The sequence below is a fragment of the Nannospalax galili genome, unplaced genomic scaffold (genome assembly GCF_000622305.1).
Source record: "Nannospalax galili isolate Female #2095 unplaced genomic scaffold, S.galili_v1.0 scaffold20, whole genome shotgun sequence".
Lineage (NCBI taxonomy): Eukaryota > Metazoa > Chordata > Mammalia > Rodentia > Spalacidae > Nannospalax > Nannospalax galili.
Window position 1 is genome coordinate 2,221,305 of NW_008346414.1, and position 23,335 is coordinate 2,244,639.

The 23,335-nt window shown below is 43.2% G+C and overlaps 1 protein-coding gene across 7 annotated transcripts in view; it reads right to left on the reverse strand.

The window, feature by feature from the left end:
* Positions 1-16,249: 16,249 nt before the first annotated feature.
* Bcl11a (BAF chromatin remodeling complex subunit BCL11A) overlaps positions 16,250-23,335 on the reverse strand; it is a 96,660-nt gene continuing 89,574 nt past the window's right edge. For all 7 annotated transcript variants that reach the window (XM_008842792.1, XM_008842798.1, XM_008842797.2 and 4 more), the window contains one exon: positions 16,250-17,126. In XM_008842792.1, the coding sequence (XP_008841014.1) occupies positions 17,035-17,126 (92 nt within the window). In that variant the 3' untranslated portion in view covers positions 16,250-17,034. The remainder of the gene's footprint in view (positions 17,127-23,335) is intronic.

Genomic DNA, 23,335 nt, shown 5'->3' on the forward strand with positions numbered 1-23,335 from the left:
GTGCTGGACTAAAGATGCCACCTGAAGCATCCTCTGTTTGGGGGCTAGGTCTTGACCTTCTTGTACTAAAGCTCAAGCAACTGCTCATACCTACCACACCAGCCTCTTTTTGTCTAGAGACTTTAATGCTCAGAACTAGTCACATGCGGATGGGCAGATGTGAGCTACACCATCTTCACTTTCTTTTTTCAGATCTCTTTTTTAAAATATTTTATTCATTATTTTTATTTTATGTGTATGAGTGTATTGCCTGCATGTAAAAGTAAGTGCACCCGTGTCGTGCAATGCCACGGAGGTCAGAAGAGGGCATCAGATTCCCCTGGAACTGGAGTTAAAGACGGTTTGTAGCCGCCATGTGGGTGCTGGGAATCGAACCTGGGTCCTCTGCAAGAGCAGTCCGTGCTCTTAACCGCTGAGCCATCTCTCCAGCCCCAATTTACATTTTCTATAGGGCACAGATGCAGGTACACTAGGGCTGTAAAGAGTCATAGAAAAATGATGGAAAACTTTTTGGTGCCTGAGAATGGGAGAGGTCCAGTGTCAAGGCCTGGAGGCCCAGGACCACATGTGGAGTTGGAGTCAAGTCATAGCTGGCCATCAAGGGAGGTGGGAGGTCCATTCTAGAGAATCCATCCTCCCAAGACTAGAATCTGAAAATCACACACACACACACACACCCATCCCCAGCATAAGCCCAACACAGAGGCAAAGCCACTGCCATGCACAACCTGGGACCTCAGGAAAGGGTGTTGTGGGAAGTAGATCCACTCAAAGAAGATTGAAACTGCTGCCCAACATCGGGAAGTCCTCCATCCTCCAGTCTGCTCCACCATCACCCCACCACCAGAGGAATGTGGAAATACGGCTTATGGTTGGGGACCACAGCTCCAGGCTCACAGGACCACTTTCGCTCTTGAGGAGGAAGATGAGAGGGATCCCAATTGGCCATGAAAAGTGGACAGACACAATCAACCCTAAACTTTGGGTGGTCAGGGTAGACTCTATCACAAGAAAGAGCCTGGCAGGGAGATGGAGAACACTTGGTTCCCATATTTTCAAGGGGCCCACTTTTTGTGCTTTGTAAGAGCTTAGAAGTTATTCAAAAGTAAAAATCTAATCAGAAGGAGCCTTTTCCCAATCTCCCCCTCCACAGAAACCTTCCACTAAAGTAAATGACTCTGAGGGCACAGTTTATCAAGAAAGCACTCATATCAAACCCCAGCCTTAAAGTGGACATAAATATCAGGTCAGTTTCACAGTCATTTAGCCCACTCTGGGGATAAAACACATAAATAAAATGGAAATGGACACTTCTCCTGCCCCAGGGATATGATCCTGACCCAGGTTCCAGGCATGTTGCCATGCCGCAACACAAGTCAGCCCTCCTCTGGCTGATTGCAGGGGTTGGGATGGCCAAAGGACCAGCCCCCCACGATCTAGATCCCTGGACTTCCTGGACCCTTCCCGAGACGTCCTTCCCCTCTTCTCCCTCTTCCCTGATGTCCCTCACTGCCATTGACTCCTCTACACATGCACCTTGGGCCTCTCTTCTCTGCCTCCTCTTTCTGTGGTGTTTTCATTTTTTGTTGCTGTTATTTCCTAGTAGGGTTCTGTTAAACAATTTTTTTAAATTTCAGTAAAATATATATACTATAATATTTATTATCTGACCCACCTCCACCTCCAGAACTTTTTCATTGTCTCCAATGTAAATTCTGAACCCATTAAACAGCAGCTCTCCTTCCCCCATTCTGTTAGTTCTCATTAATCTCTGTTCTGTCTCAGAGAATTTGCCAAGACTGAGACTCACACAGAGCCACACAATATTGGCCCTTCTATATCTGGCTTATTTCACTCGACAAAACGTCTCTTCTTTAAACATTTTATTTATTACTTTTATTTGATGTGTATGAGTGCATTGCCTGCCTGTAAGTGCACCCATGTCAAGCAATGCACACAAAAGACAGAAGACGGCATCGGATCCCCTGGAACTGGAGTTACGGCCAGTTTTTAGCTGCCATGTGGGTGCTGGGAATCGAACCCAGGTCCTCTGCAAGAGCAGCCAGTACTCTTAATCGCTGAGCCACCTCTCCAGCCCCCTCAATGTAATGCTTCAGGGCCTCTAACACAGCATGGGTCAACATTTCATTTCTTTGGATAGCTAAATGTTATTTGATGGGACATCTAATTACACATTTTGCTTGGCCTTCATTTGTTCAGGGACACTTGGATCATTTCCATTTTTCAGTATTTGTGAACAAAACTTCTGTGAGCATGGGTGTTAAAGACATCTGCTGAAGTCCCTGCTTTCAATTCTTTTGAACATATATGAAGGAGTAGAATTTCTAGATCACATGGTAAGTTCTATGTTTAACTTTTTGAGGAATTGCCAGGCTGTATTCCACAGTAGGTCCACCATTTAAAATTCCCACTAATGATGCATGAGGATAGCAGCTCTTCTGTGTCCTCGACGACACTTATTCATCTCTGTGTTTGTCTTTAATAGCCATTCTAGAAGGTTTGACGTTTGATTGCATTTGGATGAGGGGTCAAGAGTGCATAGAATTTCTATTGAACTAAAATCAACCCAAGGTCTCAGAGTTCATAAGTCAACTTTGAAGAAAGCCAAGGAGGCCATTACCCAACACTAAGGAGCATCCAAAAGTTGCCCCAGAGTGGACACTCAACCAACTTGCTAGGAAGAAGAGCAAAGCAGAAGCCCGAGCTGTCAGAGAAAACCAGTGGTCTACAGACCTCATTCGATGCCACCCTCACACTGCTCTGAAACATCCGCCTTGGGGTCTACTTGATCTACAGCTGGCCGTAACCTCAGGAGAACCCCCAAGCCACCACAAGTCTCAGTTTCCCAATCAGAGAACCAGTGGCAGAGCACCTGCCCTGCTTCTAGTTCCACAGCCCACAAAGAACAACCAAGGAGAGGGTGCATCATGGCCAGCATTGCACATGTGTAGAGACTAGCGGTAATTTGAAATGGTGAGGAATCCAAAGAGAACTGAGCCCTCCATGAATTTCTTCTCATTCCTCCAAAACCCAGGGGCTGCTCCCCGCTCCCCAACCCCAACACACACACAGTCAAGAACTGCTCTTGGGTGTTTCACAAATTGGCATCATAAACTGTCACATGTTATTCCTTTGAGTCTCACATGGAAGAGTCAAGTCAAATAGAGCTATGGCCTGACACCGAGAGGCACCATAGGCTCTCCATTCCCCAGGAAGCATCTGGAGAGATGACTTCTCAAAGGCCAAGTGGGAAACTGAAGTCAGAGTCTGAATCTGAACTATAGGAAAAGCACATTTGAATGCACACTTTTGAAAGCGTTAATTAGCAATCCCACACCGCCCATCCTCAGGCCCCAGCCCATCTGTGAACGTTTAGATCAATCTGAAGGGGTAATCTGAACTTTAAGAGCCTCAAGAAAAATGTCCACTCTGCTTTTTTAAAATGGAAGGGGTGGGGGGAGTGAGTTGTTCCAGAGTCCTGAATGCATGTGGCAGTTCTGGTGACACACACAGGGGTAAAATCCATTCTGGGAGAAAATTATCCCTTGAGAGTTTTTATCAGTCCTTCCAAAGTCCACTTCCATCTGGGTGAGTATACTGGCCTGACTCATCACTAAGGAGTTATGTGCCGGGCACTGAGCTGGCTAAAGCCACGGAGTGTGGGGCAGGCCAGGTCGAGAGAGAAGACATTGCAATGTAACACTGGAGTTCATGAAGTAACCTGGGATGAAAACCCTCAACAAAGAAACCTGCACCGGATAACGCAAAGTTGAGGGACCTCCTTTGCCGCTGGGAGACTGAAATATATGCTCCAATGTTTCTTTCCCCAGGCCCAGCATGAAGTAAATTGGGCCTCACTAAGGCAGAGAACGAAGGTTTCATACTTCACGCCCTGCACCCCAAGCCTCTTAGCAGCTCCCCTGTCCATTTCCCACCTCAGGGATGGAGGATGTTCCTTCACCGCACCCACAGATGAGCCTCTTTGCACAGTTCTTGAGGTGATTGATTGGCAGGTTAGCCTTCATTCATTCACACCTGAGTGGTACCTCATCCCAGCCTTTGTAAGTACTTCCTCTCCTAATTGTGTTACAAAGGGACTCACCTCATTAGAGGCCTCTCAGGTGATGGCAGGTACCAGGAGGCAAAGTTAGTTCTAGGTGCTATGTAACGCCAGCAAGCTCACTCAACCTGCTCAAGATTAACCAGGCTTCATCATCTAAGGGAACGTGGGGAACCTTGTCCTTCCCACTCCTTCCCCTTCTTTCTCTAACCTCCCAGAGGTAGTTGGTTGGTTTCTGGGATGAGCTAGGTAGGAACACATCATCCTTATGACCATAGCCTCTTGGACTGAGTCAACATCACTATCAGAGCAAATGTCAGCCCTCTGCAGACCTTTGAATCCCTAAGAATTAGATGTCACATCCCTCCCCAGTCATCATGGAGGGGGCCCTGATGTTCCCCAAGGCAGTGCTTAACAGTTTTCATGATTTCATCCTTCAGTCTCCAGCGCATCCTCATGCTTGCTGGTATATCCGTTCCTTCTAAATACAAAATTTTGACCAAAGAGAAAAAAGAAAATGTGAGTGTTTGGGGGACCATCTGGGTTAGTCAAATGCTACAAAACTTAAGGCAAATGCCAGAGGAGGACTCATGCAATAATAGGTCACGGAGGGTGGGGCTAGCCACACCTCAAACTTCTAGGAGATTCGTTAAAAGACACTGCATGACTCAGTTGCTGGGGAGAGGGGGAAGGGCTGCTGGCTTGCATTTCTCCTGGCTCTCATGGGATGTTCTGTGGCTCTGGATCCATGATCACACTTTGAGTCTCCCCGGCAGACGCCCAGAGATAAGGAAGGCTTCCCAGAGGACATGAGAGCTGAGGACAGGTTCCTTGTCTGTTGAGCTCAAAGGGTCCACCGCTTGGGGAAATACAAGGTACAAGCCTTTGGCATTGCTCCAAGATAACATAACTCACCTGCTGGGGTGGATGCTGGCAGGAAGTCCAAGTACCCCAAAGACTGTTTGTACCACCCAGGAAAGAGGAACTGACATCTTTCTCATGGGGAAGTGCATCTTCTGGTCTACAAACCACAGGCTCACCAGCCCAGGGGCCGGAGTGAAGTTCCTGCGATGGCCAGTGGGCGTGGGCCTGCCATTTGCAGCCCCACCCAGAGGGGCTTCCTCCCTGAGCCGCTCGTAGGACCCCTGTCTTGTGTCTGAGCTCTCCAGCCAGAGCTCAGCCTCACTTGCCTTCAATATTCCAACGCTGCGCCTCCAAGCCCAAGCCAGGAAAGCAAGCTGTGTACACTGACACTTAAATTAGATCCTTGCAATTATCTCTCAATCCTGGCTTGCCCTGTGCTTCTTTATCACTTTTTTTTATAGCTAAAGTTACTCGCCCTCGTTTTAAGTACATTGTACATAAGGCATAGGCCAACTTCTGATATATTCCCACAAGCAAAATTAAATACCAGTAACATGTGTTTTAGTGAATTGGGTCCCTCAATTTGCATCTTATAATAAGGATGTTATCATACTGGTTTATGGCTCAGCTCTTTAGTTTTATCTCTCAGGGGCTAGATTCCCCCTCATGAGTTCAATATAAGTCTATGAACTAATGCAATTTTTAAAATACTTTTCTTCTGTGTTCACATTTACACCCTTATGAGTGAAAGGGTTTTACTCCCCGAAGTGTACAGAACATTTGCATTCGCTGAGGATGCGGTGGGATACGAGCCCTCCGCGATCTCCATGCCTGTTCATAAGCGAAAGGAGTCAAGTCAGTAATCTAGGCTGCAGCTGCAACGCAGCCCTGCTCACCTCTTTGCACTAAGACATAATCTCAAGTGTGTTCATTCCCTTACATTTAGATTAATTATAAAACATTGTCACCAGAATATTAAAGTAATGTTTAATACACAGAAGGGAATAAGGTATTCTGGAAAATGCATAATTTCCCTATGATGATTTTGCCAGTTGCATGCAATATGATCTTTTGATTGCCAGCTATAGAAATATTGTGACTAAGCTTTCACTAGCTTTTTATTTTTGCAACCATCCTGTCATAGCACTTTGAAAACTGTAAGCTTGGCCCATAAAAAAAAAAAAAAAAAAAAAAAAAAAGGGGGCCCATGCAAGAGTTCTCGCCACTTGTTTCCAAAAGAGAGTAATAAAAAGAGAGAGTGAGCAGTGTATGGAGGGGCACCTTCCACTTCACCAGGCCTAGCACAGATGGGTTGGTAGTGAAGGGACTGTCGCCCACCCTGGGGCAGGCGCAGCACGCACATGCGCACATATTCCACAGTGTTCTTCAAACAGGAATGGAAATCTCAAGTTGTCTCCCTGGCTTCAGATTTTTCCAAGCTTGGCCACAGCTGTCTACCCAAGAGAGAGCTTCATATCAACTCCGAGTTGCAGTAAAAGGAGTGTTCCGTGCTAGCAGTGACTGAAACGGGACCGCCATTCCTCAGGGGACTTGGTTTCCTCGGCCACCTTCCTCTAGGAACTTGGCTGTCCTTGACTGTGTTGGTTAACAAACAAGTGTCGTCACCCACAGAGGGCTCCTGTCCTTCGAGGTCTCACTCCAGGTCTCTGCAGAGGAAACTTTCCATGTCGATAATAATTTCATAAATAGTAAGTATTGTAGCAGAATGAGCCCACCAGCCCGCACTTCTTCCCACCAGCATCCATCAGGTGCTGGTGATCCCCCACCCTCCCGATCTTCCGTCACAACATCAAGCATGCTGGTAGAATTCTTTGAACTTTTTAAAACTCAAATTATTTTGAAATGTTTTCCTGTTGCTCCCTGTCGCCTAGTGGCAATATAGTCAACACCTGTCAGCTTGCTTCTGTCCTCTTCGAGGCTTCCTAGTCCTTTCTGACCTCTACCCCCTGCTCTTGAAAAAATACACTAGATGTGACAAACTAAGCCCTCTCCCCTTAAAGGGCTCTGAGTCTGGAGACTTAATTACCTCTCCATTTGCAACAGGGAGGCCCCTTGGGTCAGAATTCAGCGTGATTTCCAGTAGGAGAGAGATAGATTTACTCTGTGTTACCCACTCCACAGCTGTTCTGTAGACACAGTGACTCTGTAGGCTAGGAGAGGATAAGCTGACCTTCTTCTGCCTGGCTTGCTTGCATGACCTTTACCTCCTGGAGAACAATGGTGGGAGCCTATTGGGAATACAGTATCTGAGAGGAAGACTATAGAAATAAGGGGGTGTTGACTACCAAAGATCTAGACCCAATAATGTCACTGACATCATCACAGTCATCCAGGTGAGACATACTTTCCTGTTCAGATGGGGATGGGGCATAAGGACATGTATGCTAAATAAGATGTACAGAGAAGGTTATAAGCAGCTATGATGTATGTACGCTTCCTGTACATATGCCTTCAGCCTGACTCACTGAGAAAATGGAAAGGGCACCAGGCCCTTGGAATTCTTACATGCTCTTCCTAACCCAACTACACGTGTCTCTGAGGGACTGTACCACTACCTACGTGCGGATTGAGCTCCATGCTAATACAGAAGGGGGGTGTTTTGTAGGACTGGGGAGCACTGTCTTCTCACAAGACTTCATCTCAGAAGTCACACGTCTCTTACTATTCCCCATCAAGGTCCATAGAGGACACTTAACTTTTCCATTGCTCTTTACTGTACTTCAGTGGGAAGGGAGACTGGCACCAACCTGTTACCATCAAAGTGTGTTCACAGCTCCAGGGAGGATCTGCTGAACCCCCCTGCTAGTCATTTTTGGTTGATCTTCACAAGTCTTTATTATATCCTTGCTTTTAAGCTACCATCTTGTTGGATGCAGCCATTGTCCGAGTCACAGAAATGGTTCGAGGGCTGTGGGAGAAACTCTGGGGTGAAACAGGAAGTTGTGATCCAATGCCCAAAACAAATTCTCTGAGTGCCTTAAACATCACGACCTATGACACCGGACAGTCGCACACCAGGCCTGTGTCTAGGAGAAGCAGGCAAGCGGGCGGGGGCAGAGGTACGAAGGATACCAGATGATACAACCCATGACGGCAAGGCAAAAATACAAGGTTGCTATTTTTGCAACATCAGCTCCCAGAGAGAGCAAAGCCTCAGCCTGCTCTGCATTATGCAGAGAATTCTTCTCATGAGGACACTTGCTTATTTCCATGCCTTCATGGTGAAACTCATTTAACGATGTGCCAAATGGCATTAAAATAATATTGAGGGACACGGTTTGTACTAAAAAGTACAATGCCAAGAGAAAGCAGCATAATAGAACTTTCACAAATTGGAGAATCAAAGCATTTTTAAATCTTCCCCTTAAAAGTTCTTGGAGTTCGCTGACCTACAGAAATCTTTCAGCTTTCTGTTCTTTTTCTAGTTGGGTTTGTCATTTTCCTTTCAAACACAGCGCTGAAGTGTTAAATGCCCAACGAGACATGATGCCTTCTGTATGTAAAAATAGCTCCTCTAGGAACTGACTGACCTCTTGGGGCCCCAAGGTCTGTATCTTTAAGCTCTTCTTTGTGTGGGCTTCTAACAATGGTCAGTCAGCAAGGTAGACTTTTTGATGGTTTTTAACGATAGTCTGAGATAGAGCTAGACAAGAACTACTAAGGAATTTAAATGGTCATAGAAGGGCTGTAGAGATGGCTCAGCAGTTAAGACCACTGACTGTTCTTGCAGAAGACCCGGGTTCGATTCCCAGCACCTACATGGTGGCTAACAATCATCTGTAACTCCAGTTCCAGGGGATCTGACACCCTCTTCGGATCTCTGTGGGCATTGCACAAAATGGGTGCACTTACATACATCGAAGCAGTACACTCAAATACATAAAATAAAAATAAAATAATAAATAATAAATAAAATACTATAAATAAATAAATAAATGGACACAAAAGTTTCATTGTCCATGTGGCAAAGATGACTAGCAGTTTGCCCTGAGTACTATACTCAGCAGAGTCCTTCCTCTATAAATGACCAACACCTTCAAGAACTGGCCTCCTGTTGGATGATTTGCTTTCTTTTGAGCTGCCTTCCAGTCCATCTGACACCCTGCTATGTTCTCTCTGAAACTTATCTATGGGCATGGTTTGGAAAAAGCCTTTGTTGAATATATATTTTTTAAATTTATTAACTCTAAGATAAAAATACAAGTCCCTTGGCCCATCATTAAAGGACTTCTATAATATGGTCCCAAGTAAGTTTCTAACATCTAGCCTTTTCACAGACAAACCCTTTCCTGCCACAGTGGTTTTGTCACTGCCGTCTGAACACCTTAATACTTCCTTGAACTGGTGTGCGCTCGACCACACCACCTTGCCTGCTGTTGGGGGAGCTTTGTTCAGGGGTGTTCTAGGGAGCTTATAATACTGCATGTGGGAGATTTCTTTGTCATGTTCCCTTAGAATGAATTAGCAGCAGGTAATCGGTTATAGTTCGGCCTGGAGGTTTCACATACATGGACTTGTCCCCTGTATAGGTCACTTATCTTTGATCACAAGACAAAGGCTATGTTCCCAGTACTCCCTCCTTCTAAATCATGCAGTATTAGTATTTATAAGGAAGACTGGGCCAAATACATGATGAGACATCAAGGCATACTCATCTCTATCCTTTGAAAAAACAATTTTTAAGTATGCATGCCATCGATACCACATAAAGAGTAACATTCTCATTCAGCCTGCGGTGCTAAAGCCCCTTCCCTAGAACTGCTGTCTACATTGGCAAAATGAATTATATATTAGCATTTTAAAAGGCCCACTGTTCTCACCACATCAGCTTAACTGAGACCAGTTATTTAGTAGGATTCTAATTAATTTAATTCTCCACTGGTGGCAATTTCTGATGGGCAATGACTGTGCCTTTTACCTCTTTGCATCCCTTCCCCAGCACTTTACTCAGTCGGTTGCCTATAGGAGGGATGTAATAAATATTTGTTGATTGAACAAATGAGTGAGCTCTGCTGCAGATGGAGAAGATTCACAAGTGAATTCTTAGATAAGCTTCACAAAACTAAACTGGTCCTCCCAGAGTGAGGGTGGACAGAAATGTCTGCACCACGGGAAGGAAGCATACTGTCTTTGCCCATTCATCAACACAACCAAGCCTTTAAAGCAAAGCTATTTTGATTTTAATTGGCACTGTTGCTAATTTTTAAAATATGATACATTAGTCTTGATATCACACATGTGCACAAAACACTAGGATGCAATCGATGCTGAGAGCCAACATGCAGAATGAGAGACGAGGGTTTAAGAGTAAGCATTCCTGTGTAAGCAAACAGGGTCATGGAGGAGTAATAAAGATGGCACGCTTCCTGCTTCATACTCTGAAACAGAGGCTTGAGATAGCAGGGTTCCTCTTCTGGCCTACAAGTTCAAACCAGTTCAGATGAGACTGAGGTTGACCTGGACACCTCTTCATTTGAAGCCATCAATCTATCAGCTTTCTTTTCTTTAAGCTGACCCATCCAAAACTAAGGAGGGAAAACCACTAAAACCTTAAAACCTTCGTGGGGGACAATTTGTTTCCAGGTCCCCTCTCCATTTGTGGAGAGCTTTATTTCTCTGTGTGAGAGTGTGTGTGGATGCCAGACTCTTCCCTCTTTCTAAATCAAGTCTCTGCTATGTCTGAGATTTCCCCTGCCTTTTAATTCTTTAATTGACCGAGAAAACAAACCCAACCTTACCCCTAGGCTGATAATGTAGCTGCAACACTTGGGGCTCGGGAGATGGCTCAGCTAGTAAAGTGTTTGCCATATAAACATGAGGACCTGAGTTCAGTTCCTTGGCTCCCACATAAAAGCTGGGCATGGTGACATGAGCCTATAAGCCCAATGCTGGGGAAGCAGACTCCCAAAGATCTCTGGGGCTCGCTGGCCAGTCAACCTAGGGGAATCTGCACGCTTGAGGTTCAGTGAGAGACTGTCTGAAAGCAATGAGGTGAAGAGCAATTGAGGAAGATATTCTACATCAACTTCTGGCCTCTACACGTATGTGCACACATATGCATACACATCCCCACACATACACACACACACACACACGCACACTGGCTTTAGAAGGTGGGAACAGGGGATACCCAAAGCAAACTGGCTATCAAGAACAGTCATACCAGCAAGCTCTGGGCTTGAATAAGAGATCCTGGATCAATGAAAAAGATGAACCAGCAATGGAGAATGATTCCCACATTACCTTGGACTTCCATGCACATACACAGACTCACACACATGCCCACACAGAAACACACACACACACACACACACACACACACACACACACACAAAGAGCGAGGGTTATACTATAGCCACGGTATAGGTTGTCTGGTCTCGTTAAGTTTCAGTAGAATGGAGAAATAATAGTACCTATCCCATAAGATACTCATGAAGATGTAAGAACATCCATGGAAAAGTCTTATCCCTGCCCAAGAATGTAGGAAATTCTCAATAAATATTAGCTGATATTATTTCCACTTTAACTTGTATTTTCCTCTGTACTGCACTCTGGGCAGCTGGCCAGCTAAGGACCAGAAAGGTTAGGTTCTCAGTCAGAGATGGGACATGTCCAAGCTCTCAGTCTGCTGGCAGCAGGAGTATGAAGATTTTCCTGCCTGGGGAGCCATGCAAGGCCCTCTGTGGGAGAACAGGATCCTCTAATATATCCTTCTTGAGAGCAAATGCCAGAGAAGGACCTCCAACCTTAGAACACAGCCAAAATGACCCCATGTACCCATGTACCATACACACAGCTGCTTAAGAGACGAGCATGATGACAGCTTGGGTTTCCAAGCTGAAATCACTGTCACTTTCTTTCCTGAGACATAAACTTGTAAAGAATATCGGTTTGCTAGCCAAAGGCAAAGCCCACTTCCCTAGGACACTTCCCCACAGCTGTCAAAGCTGGATGCCACTGCTCCAAATCCATCACAGAGTCCAGAAACACTGAATATTCCATGCTATGGTGACTGACATGTACTGCTGGGAAGTGGAGGCTCAGAGTAGAGCAGGTACTTTGAATAGAATCATAGAGGGACAACGTCCTGAGCTGCATGCTCAGAAACCAAGAGCAACTCAACAGTCCAGGTGGAAAGTGCACGAGACTGTCCTGGCACATCAGCCTTTGTCAAAGGGGAAAGAAAAACTCCTAGAGAAAAGTATGAAAAGGCCGAGTGACTACAGGTCACTCCACAGAAAGGCTTGCAAAGGGCAAGTGCTTGTGCTCCTGGGTTCTGAGCTCAGGGTAGGTTTCTGAAGAAGAATATATACACTGTGGTGAAGCAAGCAACAGCCAGTACTAACTGGTCACTCTGAAATAGGGACATGAGCCACTACAAATCCTAGAATGGAAAGGAAGGCTTTGTGATCTCCACACACTTCTCAGTCAGCTCGCTGAAGCCAGAAGGGACAGCAAGAGCTTCCTGCTTGCATCATCACTAAGAACGTTCAGGGTTGGAAGAAGGAAGCAGGCAATCCCAGTCTCTCAGACTATCTTCAGCACTGGCATGCCACTGGCTGCTGTCCCCCTTCTATGCAAAAGTGAGCTTTGCTCTTGCAGACTCTGCAGATAACTGTAGCCCCATCAGGCCCCAAGATATTCAAAGTCCACTCATGCCCTCCACCAAGACATAAAAACGAATCAAAGTGACAGGCAGGAAGGGAAATGACAGCAGAAGAGCTGAGCACCAGATCGAAGAAAGGGAAAGGTAGTCTATGTACATCTCTAGACAGAGCTAGGAACCTGATCCAAAGAGAAGATGAAGGCTTCATCCTGCACGGAGAAAGCATGCTCGGCAGAAACAGCACAGCAAGACGAGGATCCTCCTAGGCCAATGCTTTGAGCCATCCCATCAGCCCACCCTGCAGGCCCCTCTACTCCACCACCTCTGGACTCAAAATTAAATATCCCCAAGTAACAAGATTCAGGTCATTCCACTCTTCCGATTCCTAGCAGGATGTGATGCGGCCTCAAAATTCAAATTAAATGGGTGTTTCTCTTAAACCCTGTCTAGAGAATGGAACAGATTGTGAGATCTATTTAAGTCATTTGAGATGAATTTGATTTGATGAGTAGCTCTTTTTTATGCCCTTTTAACTTTAAAAGCCATCTCTCAGCAATTCTTGGTCCATAAGTTTATTTCTACCATTGGAGGTGCGGATTAAAGAACCTTTCCAGGCAGTGGCCTAAGTGTTCTGTTATAGCACGGATTCTGCTTAGAAACCTTCAAACACTGGATGGGTGTCCCCATTTCCTACTAGTTCTGGCACCACCTGGACTGGAAGACTTGGGTTCCGATTCTAGCTCAGCCACTAAGGAACCGGCACTGACTGGTTTCCACCCTATGTGATCCTAGGTTCTTCCTGCGTCTCTGGGCTTCTCAACCAGTGTGTAAAGTGAATGAATGACCGCTGTGGTTGCTTTCAACTTTAGTCATTCTTTCCCTACTAAATTTACACAACTACAAGAAAAACTAATTCTCTCGCATACATGGAAGTGTTATAATCCTGTATTTTCTGAGGGCGAATACACAGTTAAGAGGAAAGCCGATGTAATTAGGAGTCTTAATTCACACTAAGAGGGAAGGGAAATAACCACTGCTTCTAGAATTTGCTGGAAGTGAGTTCTTTGGCTTGATGTAAACCCGGAAAGCAAACTAAACTCCACTGGGGGGAGTCCAAGGAAAGACATTTAATGCCTTCAGACAGGATGAATTCCTGAAGAAAGCAGATGGATTTTGCAGCATGTGTTGAACTTAAACTTTGACCAGACTCAGAATTCCACAAGTCCATTTCCCTCACACTATACCAAAGGAGTCGAAACCATATCAGGCACCACAAGGAAAGCAAGGACAACCTGCACAGCACTTGAATTCTAGTCATTCAAATCCACTATGTTCAGGACACTGATTTGGTGGGGAAAAAAGTATAGAAATGAACATTGGTACTGAGGTTTTTAAAAAACTGTACTGATATTAATAATCGTCTTCAACATTAATGCTACTCTCTAGCAATAAATTAATAAATGAGAAAGTAAGTAACCTGAAAGGTTTTCCTGACCATTGGAGGGACTTAGTTGTAGTCCAAATGTTCTTAGAAACACCAAGCAAAAGTGACAAGGAAATATTTTGTCAAGATTTGGGCACTCGGCATGTCCTCAGTAGAAGCCAAGCTTGTTCTCTTTGAGTACAATTTTTCTTCAACCCATCACTGGGTTTTGGTTCACTTACTCCTCAGGCCTTGCTGATATTCAACAGGCTGGTAAGCACAACAAATGGCTCACCACCATCACAGACCCCAACGTTCTACAGACATTTTGTGTATGTGTAAGACAGTTGGACAGACCATAAAACTCATGTGCAGAGACCAGGCTTGTGGGTAAGAATGATGGCTGCTTTGGTCCCCACCATCCAAGTAGCCAGCACTACGCCCTCTAATTGGTAGGAAGTGTGTGCCTGGCAGCCAGTTCAGCTCTGCAATTTGAAGTTCCTGTCTCCAGAGAGGGCACAGTGAAGACCCCAGTCAGATTTGTCGGCCATTTCCCCAGCTTCCATCCTTCTCAAATAACCATGACCTTGACATATCACACAGAGAGGTGACTTCACAAATCATCAGTCCTACATGGGGTTTCAAAAGTTCTAGACCTTTCTAGCATAACACCCTTTCACAATTAATCCTATAAATGAATTTTTATTCTCTTTCAGGTATAAGGGAAGACAGGGAGTGTTTTGTATATGTTTTTAGTGAAGGATTGTTCTCCAAGGAGGAAGAAGAAAAAGATATCATTTACCCACTTTGGTTTCCTCCCAGCAAAACTACTCTTAAAACTACCCGTTCATTTAGACGCTGACTGGGAAGAAATAAGAGGCGGGGATGGAAATACAGACCAGAGCTGAAAGTGCAGAGAATGCCCAGTACTGTTTTCAAGGCTGTGGTTGTGTCAAATCCCAGTTGTTTCTCCAGAGTCTCCCAGTGTAAGTGACATCATTCTTTCTAGGTATCAGCAAGGAGCTGAGCACATCTAAGAGATGTATTCACTGAATCCCTTCTGGACTTAGAGTTCAACAACTCAGAGACATCACAGGGCAAGGAGGGAGTTTCTTGAGAAAACATTTCTTGTCTGCAAGTCCTGTCCTCACTTGGGAACTTTCAAAAACCCATCAAAGAGACCTGTGCAATCAGGGTTATTTATCTGTCATGGAAAAACCTCGGAGAAGAGGGGATGTGGCAAGGCAGGGCTTTAGTTCCAAGCTCTCTTCTAGAGTGCTCACAGCAGTTGGCAGAAAGAGGCAAATGTATGCCTCAACCAGCAAATATCCATGGTCTCTGTGTGTGGAAACACGTGTGTTTGTGTAGCTAGTGTGGTACCAGGTAGATGCACCCTAGGGAGAGGCATTCCTTTTCGTTAATTAAACAGAGTTCAGTGGCGTTAGCTATGGACCAGGAACCTCTTATGGATACGGCCTTAGCAAGCCCTTACCCTTGCTGAGCCCTGGTCCCCCCATCCACAGTGGAAACTGTGAGATCTGCCCCAGTGAGGAGCGGATGAAACAATGCACATGAAAGTACTGCATAAAGTATAAGGCAGAGCGCTATTATTTATGATGAATAAGCAGGAAGGAATCCAGGTGCCAATTATTTTGCTATCTTTTTACTAGGTTAGGTAATCTAGCCAGAGGGTGAATGGGTAAGATTTTCCCCACTTAGGTTCACAGCCAATATGTAAATCTGTAATACACAGGTGTCTGGGTTCTATTATTTATAAACCTATTTTAGCAATGCAATATTGTTTCTAATTCTTTTCTGGATCCGTAGACGGTGGAAAATACCGAATTGAGAAGCTCTTGGCGAATTAACTGGGCCAGAACAATTTTTATCATCCATCTGTAGATCTTGTGTCACTAATCCCTAAGGATCAAGGTACTACGTGATTACAGTGGTCTATTCTGATGGATAGTTTTTTTCTGTATTTTTTTCCTCCTGTAACTTTTCCTCTTCCAAAATCTTCCCCAAATTTCCTTATGTATTTAAGAATGTCATGTTTTGTCGGCATTTAAGATGTATGTGCTCAAAGTTTGGAATCCTAAAATTAGAATATTTAATACGAAACTACTGACATTTATTACCTTCTTTAGGATTTACCGCTCATCCAGTAATGTTATCTTTCTTGAACTAAATTAACAGACAAATTCAAACCCGGCTTGGTAGCCACCAAAAGCATATATTTGAAAAACAGGATTCAGTGTGCCATATTATGCATTATTTAATGGTATGCAAATTATAAGTCAGACAGGAAAACCACACGTCAGCATTAATAAACAGCAATACTACTACATTAATTATGATATTGTTATGATTTATTCCCAAGTTTTGCATTTTGATTCTCTTTGGAAATGTATGCCACCTGATAAGCAAACACTTATTTCCTCTCCTTCATCTACCTCCTACCCATCCCTTGAATCTGGTCCTCTTGCCCACCCATGGGTCGACCACAGGAAGCGGGCACACAAATACAAAGTCCTAGGCAGCTGCATTGTCTTTCGAGCATTAAAAATTAAAGAACAAGCAAACACCGCCTAAAGCTCCAACATTTATTGTGTCAATGTTAAGCACACTTTTTAAAAGACAACATAGAATGTATAGAAACAAGGGGTTCGGGGCGCATGCTCATTTCCACAATACGGGTAATTAGGTTGGCTGGTTTCAAAAGGGTTGGACATCGCTCCGGACAGCGATGGTCCGAGGGCCCTCTGTATGGGACGGATTCACTGTTCCAATATGGGTCTGGTTTGTTTTTGTTTTGTTTTGTTTTGTTTTTTTTGCTGTTGTTTTTACTTTTTTATTAAAAAATATAAATAAAATGGCACTGCAGGCCCAGGCTGGAAGGACTCGGCAGGACTCTGTCTTCGCACAACGGCTTCTTGGAGACTACTTTCAGAAAACATCACAGACTAGCAGGAGGACGGACCACGCTGACGTCGGCTGGGCGGCACGCGTCCACCCCGACCCTGGGGACTTCAAATTTTCTCAGAATTTAAGGGCTCTCGAGCTTCCATCCGAAAACTGCCACACATCTTGAGCTCTCTGGGTACTACGCCGAATGGGGGTGTGTGAAGAACCTGGAAAGAGGTTGGAGACAGAGGAGGGAAAAAAAGTACAGGTGTGACTTGGCCCGGTGATTTTCTGTTCTCTCGATAGCTTTTTAAAATTATGACATAAATCAACCACAGGTTGAGCCACTGGCATGATCTCAAAAGTAATCTCCCCTCCCCAGATCTCTCACCTCTGAGGTGCTTTCCCACGCCTCCCACCTTTCAACCCCAGGGGACCCGGACTCCCTGCCCCATCTATGGAAGTCCTAACTTGGGACACACCTGGAAGAAAACACTTTCCCTTAATGACTGAGAAAACTTAGTAGCAAACAGCCCTTTGGTCGAGGACAGAGGGAGAGGGAGGAAGGGAGGGAGACATTTTCTTAAAATAATAATAAAATCATAAAGAAACAAAAAATCAAAATTGATGTAAAAGCAGCTCAACAAAAACATGAAATGTCATCAAGTTCAACGTCAAAGCAGCCAACAATTTACAAGAGGCGAACAAATCTCTGGAGAGACCAGAACCCAAAAGAGTTGCTCTCAAATCACACCCGAACTGCCTGTTGTTTCTTTCAAACATGCGGGGGTTTTGTTTGTTTTTCCTTTTCTTTCTTTTCTTTCTTTCTTTTTTTTTTTTTTTTTTTTTTCCTTTTTGTCATGGGGGAAGGCAATGGCGAAGGGAGGAGTGGTTATTTTCCTCCAGGTTCCTCCCTTGCTGTGGACATTGACTTGAAGCAGCAGAACTGGGAGTCCAGATGTGCTGAGGAGGGCGGCTACCACTGTGGCAGTCCAGGCCTTGTTGCCATGGCGACCTGAAGCAGGGGCCTGGGGCCTCTTCTCCCCCGACTCTGGGAAGCAGGAGGCCTGGGGTCTGGAGCTCAGCTGTGTTCCCACATGCCCCGCCCCCTTCTCTGAGCAATGGAGACCTGGGCCTAGCCGCCTGCTGCTTCCAGGTGGACTCTGGGGAATTGCATTCCGGGTCCAGTGCTAGTCACTGTCCTCGAGGCCTTCATTTGATGCCCCTCCACATCCCTTTATCTGACCCACTAATAATAGTTAAAGCCTCGATAGACAAAGTACAACATAGACATACACCATATTCGTGGTTATTTAAAAGCACAGCTCCCCTAGGGATCTGCACCAGAAGAAATGTTGCGGAAGCTGTTTAATTTGCCTTTTCTGCTTGTCTCTATGAAAGATTCATGTGCTTTCTTTCCTCACACAGTTTTTGCCATGTTACAGAAAGGAAAAACAGTATTTGGATCAATCATTGAGTTGGGTTAAGCCAAGTTTAGGTACTTAAGTACAATGACCGTTGTGAACTGTATTGGTCTCCTTTTCCCAGAGGAATCGGATCCCATGACCGAAGATGACACTGGGAATTAGTAACAGGCCAGACCCCTTGAAGGCCAATTCTCTGGCTGTGTTGTAATAAATGAAACAGTGAGCTAATGGGATAACGCCGGGATGCCAGCAAGCAAAAGTGCACGGCCAACCACCCATGTCTATAGTCTGTAGTGGTAAGAGCCCTGGGGTAGGTGTGTACTAGGATCCATTTCTCAAAGAAATGGGTTCTGGGAAAGCTGCAGGGAAGGCCTCAGGAGATGCTTAGAAAAATTTGCAAAGTAGAGATCATGCCTTTTAAAAGTCAAGAGTCTTTTTAAAAAATAGTTTTCCAAGCAGGTTGAAAGAGTACTGCCAATCCAAGTTTCATCAGCAAAATTCACACAATTTTTAAAAAGAGAAGTTGTCTTTCAAAACAGAATGGGACAGATGCATTCTTGAACACACTAGGCCCGGGGACAATGGACTGATAGCTCCGTAGCGAAGAGAACAGACAGAAGACAGTCATCAGCGATCATGTTTGTGTGTGTGGAAGTGGCTTTAAAACCACTAAAATACTATGCTTCCTCCCTCGGCCTCAGAGTAAAGCGCCAGAAAACACATTGACCCATGAGGCTTCTCAACTCTTTTTTGGGATGGCCCCAAATAATCCTGGTACCTTTCAGTCAACTTTTAGTGTCTGTGAATAAACCGCCTCGTTTTCTTATTTCTCCAGTTGAGATGGCATCTAGTCCACCCTCCCTCTGCCACTTCAAGTTCTCACTTCAACCATTATGAATATATACAATATGGACTTATTGCATATACAAAAAATGATATTTAAATAAACAGTTCTATCCACAGAACGCCCTGGGAAAAACTCAGCTACTTCACACTTCCTGCCACGGCTGGTACACAAGAAGAACCACGTTCACCCCACGTCTTAGCAACCTTTAAAATGTGTTGGTTTCAATCCTTCTGTAGCTCCTAGACGAGAGGATAGCAAATGGTCTCAGGAGATGCACTGGAAGTGTTTGGGGGTTAAAATGTGCATAACAGTATTTGCTGTATTCCTCCCTATTAAGTGGTTCTTAAATGGAACTCTTTTTTTTTTTTTTTTAAGGAACATCCTAAGCATCAGGAGTTCGAGTGCACAGAGAATGTCCCACCAGCATGTCAAGACTTAGAAAAACTTAACTGAGAATTCTGAGATATTAACATTCTTCCTCATTTGAAACTCTTATCAGGGATCCATATTTCTGTGGGAAATATTTTTATATTATTTTATAGTACAATTTAAAATTTTGGGGTTCAAGATGCACAATGTTATGTTATATTCTTGTTGTCCAAGTAGTCACGCTCCCATTGTTCACTCAGCTTCAGAAATAGTATTTTATAAGAAGGCTTTGGGAAGTCAGAAGGCGAAGTAACCTGAAGACGCTGTCTCCCAATAAATTTATTTAACTTTGGGACCATGTAAATCGAACATAGAATCTGTGATTTATCACCAGATATTTGCACCCCTCACCACTCCTGATTTAAAAATCTGAACCTGTAAGTGTACTATATCCACCATTAATTCTGTCTGTCAGAATGCAAAACCTAATTACACTAAGAGCATCATATACTGAGAAATTAAAATGAACACTGCATCTAAAACCTACACAGGCTGCACTAAGCGTTCCTAATGAAAGAGCAATAGGGACAGGGAGTTTTATGGATATTCAATCTGGTGAAACAAAAATCACCACATCTAAAGCTAACAGGCACTGGGAAATACTGGGATTTTTCCCGAACAGCATTTTTTGAATCAGTTTGGAGTAACCTAACCAAAAGTACTTGCTTGTATCTTTTCTCAGTTCACTGACAAACATCAGCTTCTCCAATGTGCTTGATCCCCACCCCATTTCAACTTCTGTGCAAGGTTTTCCAAACTCCTCTTAGTGCAGTTCTGTTTCCCTCTCAAAGTGGCTTAAAAACAAAACAAAACACCCCACTTTCCCTATACTTAAAGAGATAAAAACTCTTGCCCCAGATGAAATGCACTACTTGAAAAGGCTGCCTACCTCACAGGTACCAGGGCATAAGAACTTTGCAACAAAAATGCTACCACAAGACAACAGAACAGCTTTTGTTTGGGTTTTTACAAAAATAAGAACAATGTCAGATCCATTAATCTACACTGGGAACAGGGAGACAGTACCACAGAGGCACGTGCTAGAAAAAAGCAAATTGATGCTGCAACATGTAGTAATTGTAAAACCAACAACACAGATTTCGGAGAGGATTTTTAAAATAGACCTAATTTGCTTTTCAAAGCCATTTCAAAATATGAAAAGATAACTACTGAAGGGTATTCCACCCTCCCTTGCTGTCAGCCAGGTAGACCCTATTTAAAAAAAAAAAAAAAAAAAAAAAAAATCCTAAGACAATCTGTAGCCTGTACAGATTGTAGGATCTCAAGAATCACAAGGCAAACCATGATGCATCTTAGGAAATCAAGTGGCTTCCAGAAGAGTTGGCTAGGTCTGGCTACCCTGGCTGCTGGTTTCTGTTTTGTTTCTTCTTCCTATCTTTTTCCTCCCTCCTTCTTCCTCGTCCTCCTCTTCCTCCTCTTCTTCCTCCTCTTCTTCCTCCTCCTCCTCCTCTTCTTCTTCTTCTTTTTCTTCATTTTTTGTTTTGCTTTGTTTTATAAACAGATTTAATATACTTGCTGCCTTTGTTTCTGGATTTTTAGGGTTGAAGGGAAGGGTCATTTTTGTTATGAGCAAAGGCCATTATGTGGAACTAAGGAGCTAATTTTTTAAAGATTCTTTTTTTGGTTTTGATTACATTCTAAGGACAATAACGGGCGAATAAAAAGGACTTTTATATAAAAGAGCAGAAGAAAAAAATCCGAAGGAAATAAAACTTTAAGAGGTTATTACCAGCAAGTTTTTCGCATGTGTCTGAATGGATTCTGCTAAGAGATGGAGCAAAAGTTTTGAACAGCACACGGAAAACATCTTCCATTTCTTGAAAATTATTCTAGAACTATAATTCCTAGAAACTATTTCCATGGTTTGAGGTGTATCTATTTTAATACAGTAAGTACTTTATGTTCCTTTAGGGTATAATACACGTGTCAAAATGCCCATAGAAATAATCCTGAAAAAGACTGACTGGCCTTCTCTTAAAACCTGTTATTTTCTTGAAAGTTAATTTACAGAGTGTGTCAAATGAGGACACAAGAAGCTTACACTGTGCACTTTAATTTTTTTATTTTTTTCAATAAAGGGACAAAATGGGTGTATGAACAGGTTAATGCAGACAACTGCCAAAAAAACACAGACAGTGGTTTTTCCAATAGAACTTAACAAAGACCAGAAACAAATACAATAAAAAGCCAGGTTGTAATGACCTTTGGTCATCCAAATAAAAAAAAATAAAAACAAAGAAAAATAAAAGATCAAATTAAGTGCCTCTGTTTTGAACAGGGCACATAAGCAATAATAAATAGTGACTCCCATAGTAAAGGATAAAATTTCAAGTTACGACAAACAGCTTTCATTACAGGAATAGAAAAAGCCAATAACAAAATATTCTGCATTGCCATTTACAAAAAAGTATTGACTAAAGCGGGCTTTCTCTTTAATATGCTTTGCATATGAAATTCTTTCCGATCTAAATATAAAGCACCATTTAGTTTTTGGCAATGAAAAAAACTGCAAAACATTGGTTTTTTTTTTTTTTTCCTTTTTTTTCTTTCTTTCTTTTACTGCGTATGAAGGTAAGATGCTGGAATGTAAGGTGGTGGAAGAAAAGGGACAAAAAGCACACTACAGAACAAACCAACGTTATCAGCTCGCAGTACTGCGTACAGTATGGCAGCAGGAAAAAGGGACAAAAAAAGGCTATGTACAACCCCATGACAGCCACTGTGTGACACTCTAGCAGGCTCCCCCAAACCGCCATCATATGGCTTTTCATCTGTACAATGTCACACTTTTTTGTTTCTCTCTCTTTTTTTTTTTTGAAGCATACAAATAATTTGTACTATATTATCCTGCCAAATTAAAAAAATATACTGTGGCAGCCTGTCTTTTTTTCTTCTACTACCAAAAAAGGTACATGGATACCTTTTAAGAGAACAAGCAACAGTTAAAAATACAAGCTTCAATATAAATACTATAGTGCCTAACACTAGATGAACATTTAATTCAAATACCATTCTAGAAATACAGAAAAAAGACCATAAATGTGTTTTAGCATAGGAATCAACATGAGTGTGCATTTTCCTATATTTAAGTACTATATAATCTTAAACCTTTCCCCAATGTATGTTTTTTACAACCTGAAGAGCGGGGTGTAATCCAAGGCATAGAATTTTCACTACCATTTTAAAATGGATAACAAGTCTTGTAACACCACCAAGACAATGGAACCCTAAAATGCTGTCCCCCCTAAACATAATGAAGTGTCTTTTAAAAAATTTTTTTTCTTAACATTTATATTTAAAAAAGTTTTGTACAAAAAAATCCTTGCACTGTAGAAGCAAAATCAATCATTCATTTCTATGTTAAGTGTGTTCTGTTTCCATTCACAGCGCTTGAAATGCTGCGTCCAAGTAAGTAAGCTCATTAGTCAAGTAAATGGCTGGCAAAGTTTTTATAGTTTTTTAAAATGCTCATCGATGAGATTGTGTTCAATTTTTTTTCAGCATTCTTGCAACTTTTCCCTTAAGTATAGACCTGTAAACTGGGAAAATCGTACAGTGCACTTAATTGTCCTATCTGAGCAGGTTTATTTTATACTCAACCTCTGTATCTCTGATTAGAGAAAAGATACAGGTATCTCAGGCAGAGTCAAGTGCTATTTGAACACCAACTGGGGCAGATGCTAGCTTAATAAAAAAAAAAAAAAAAAAAAAA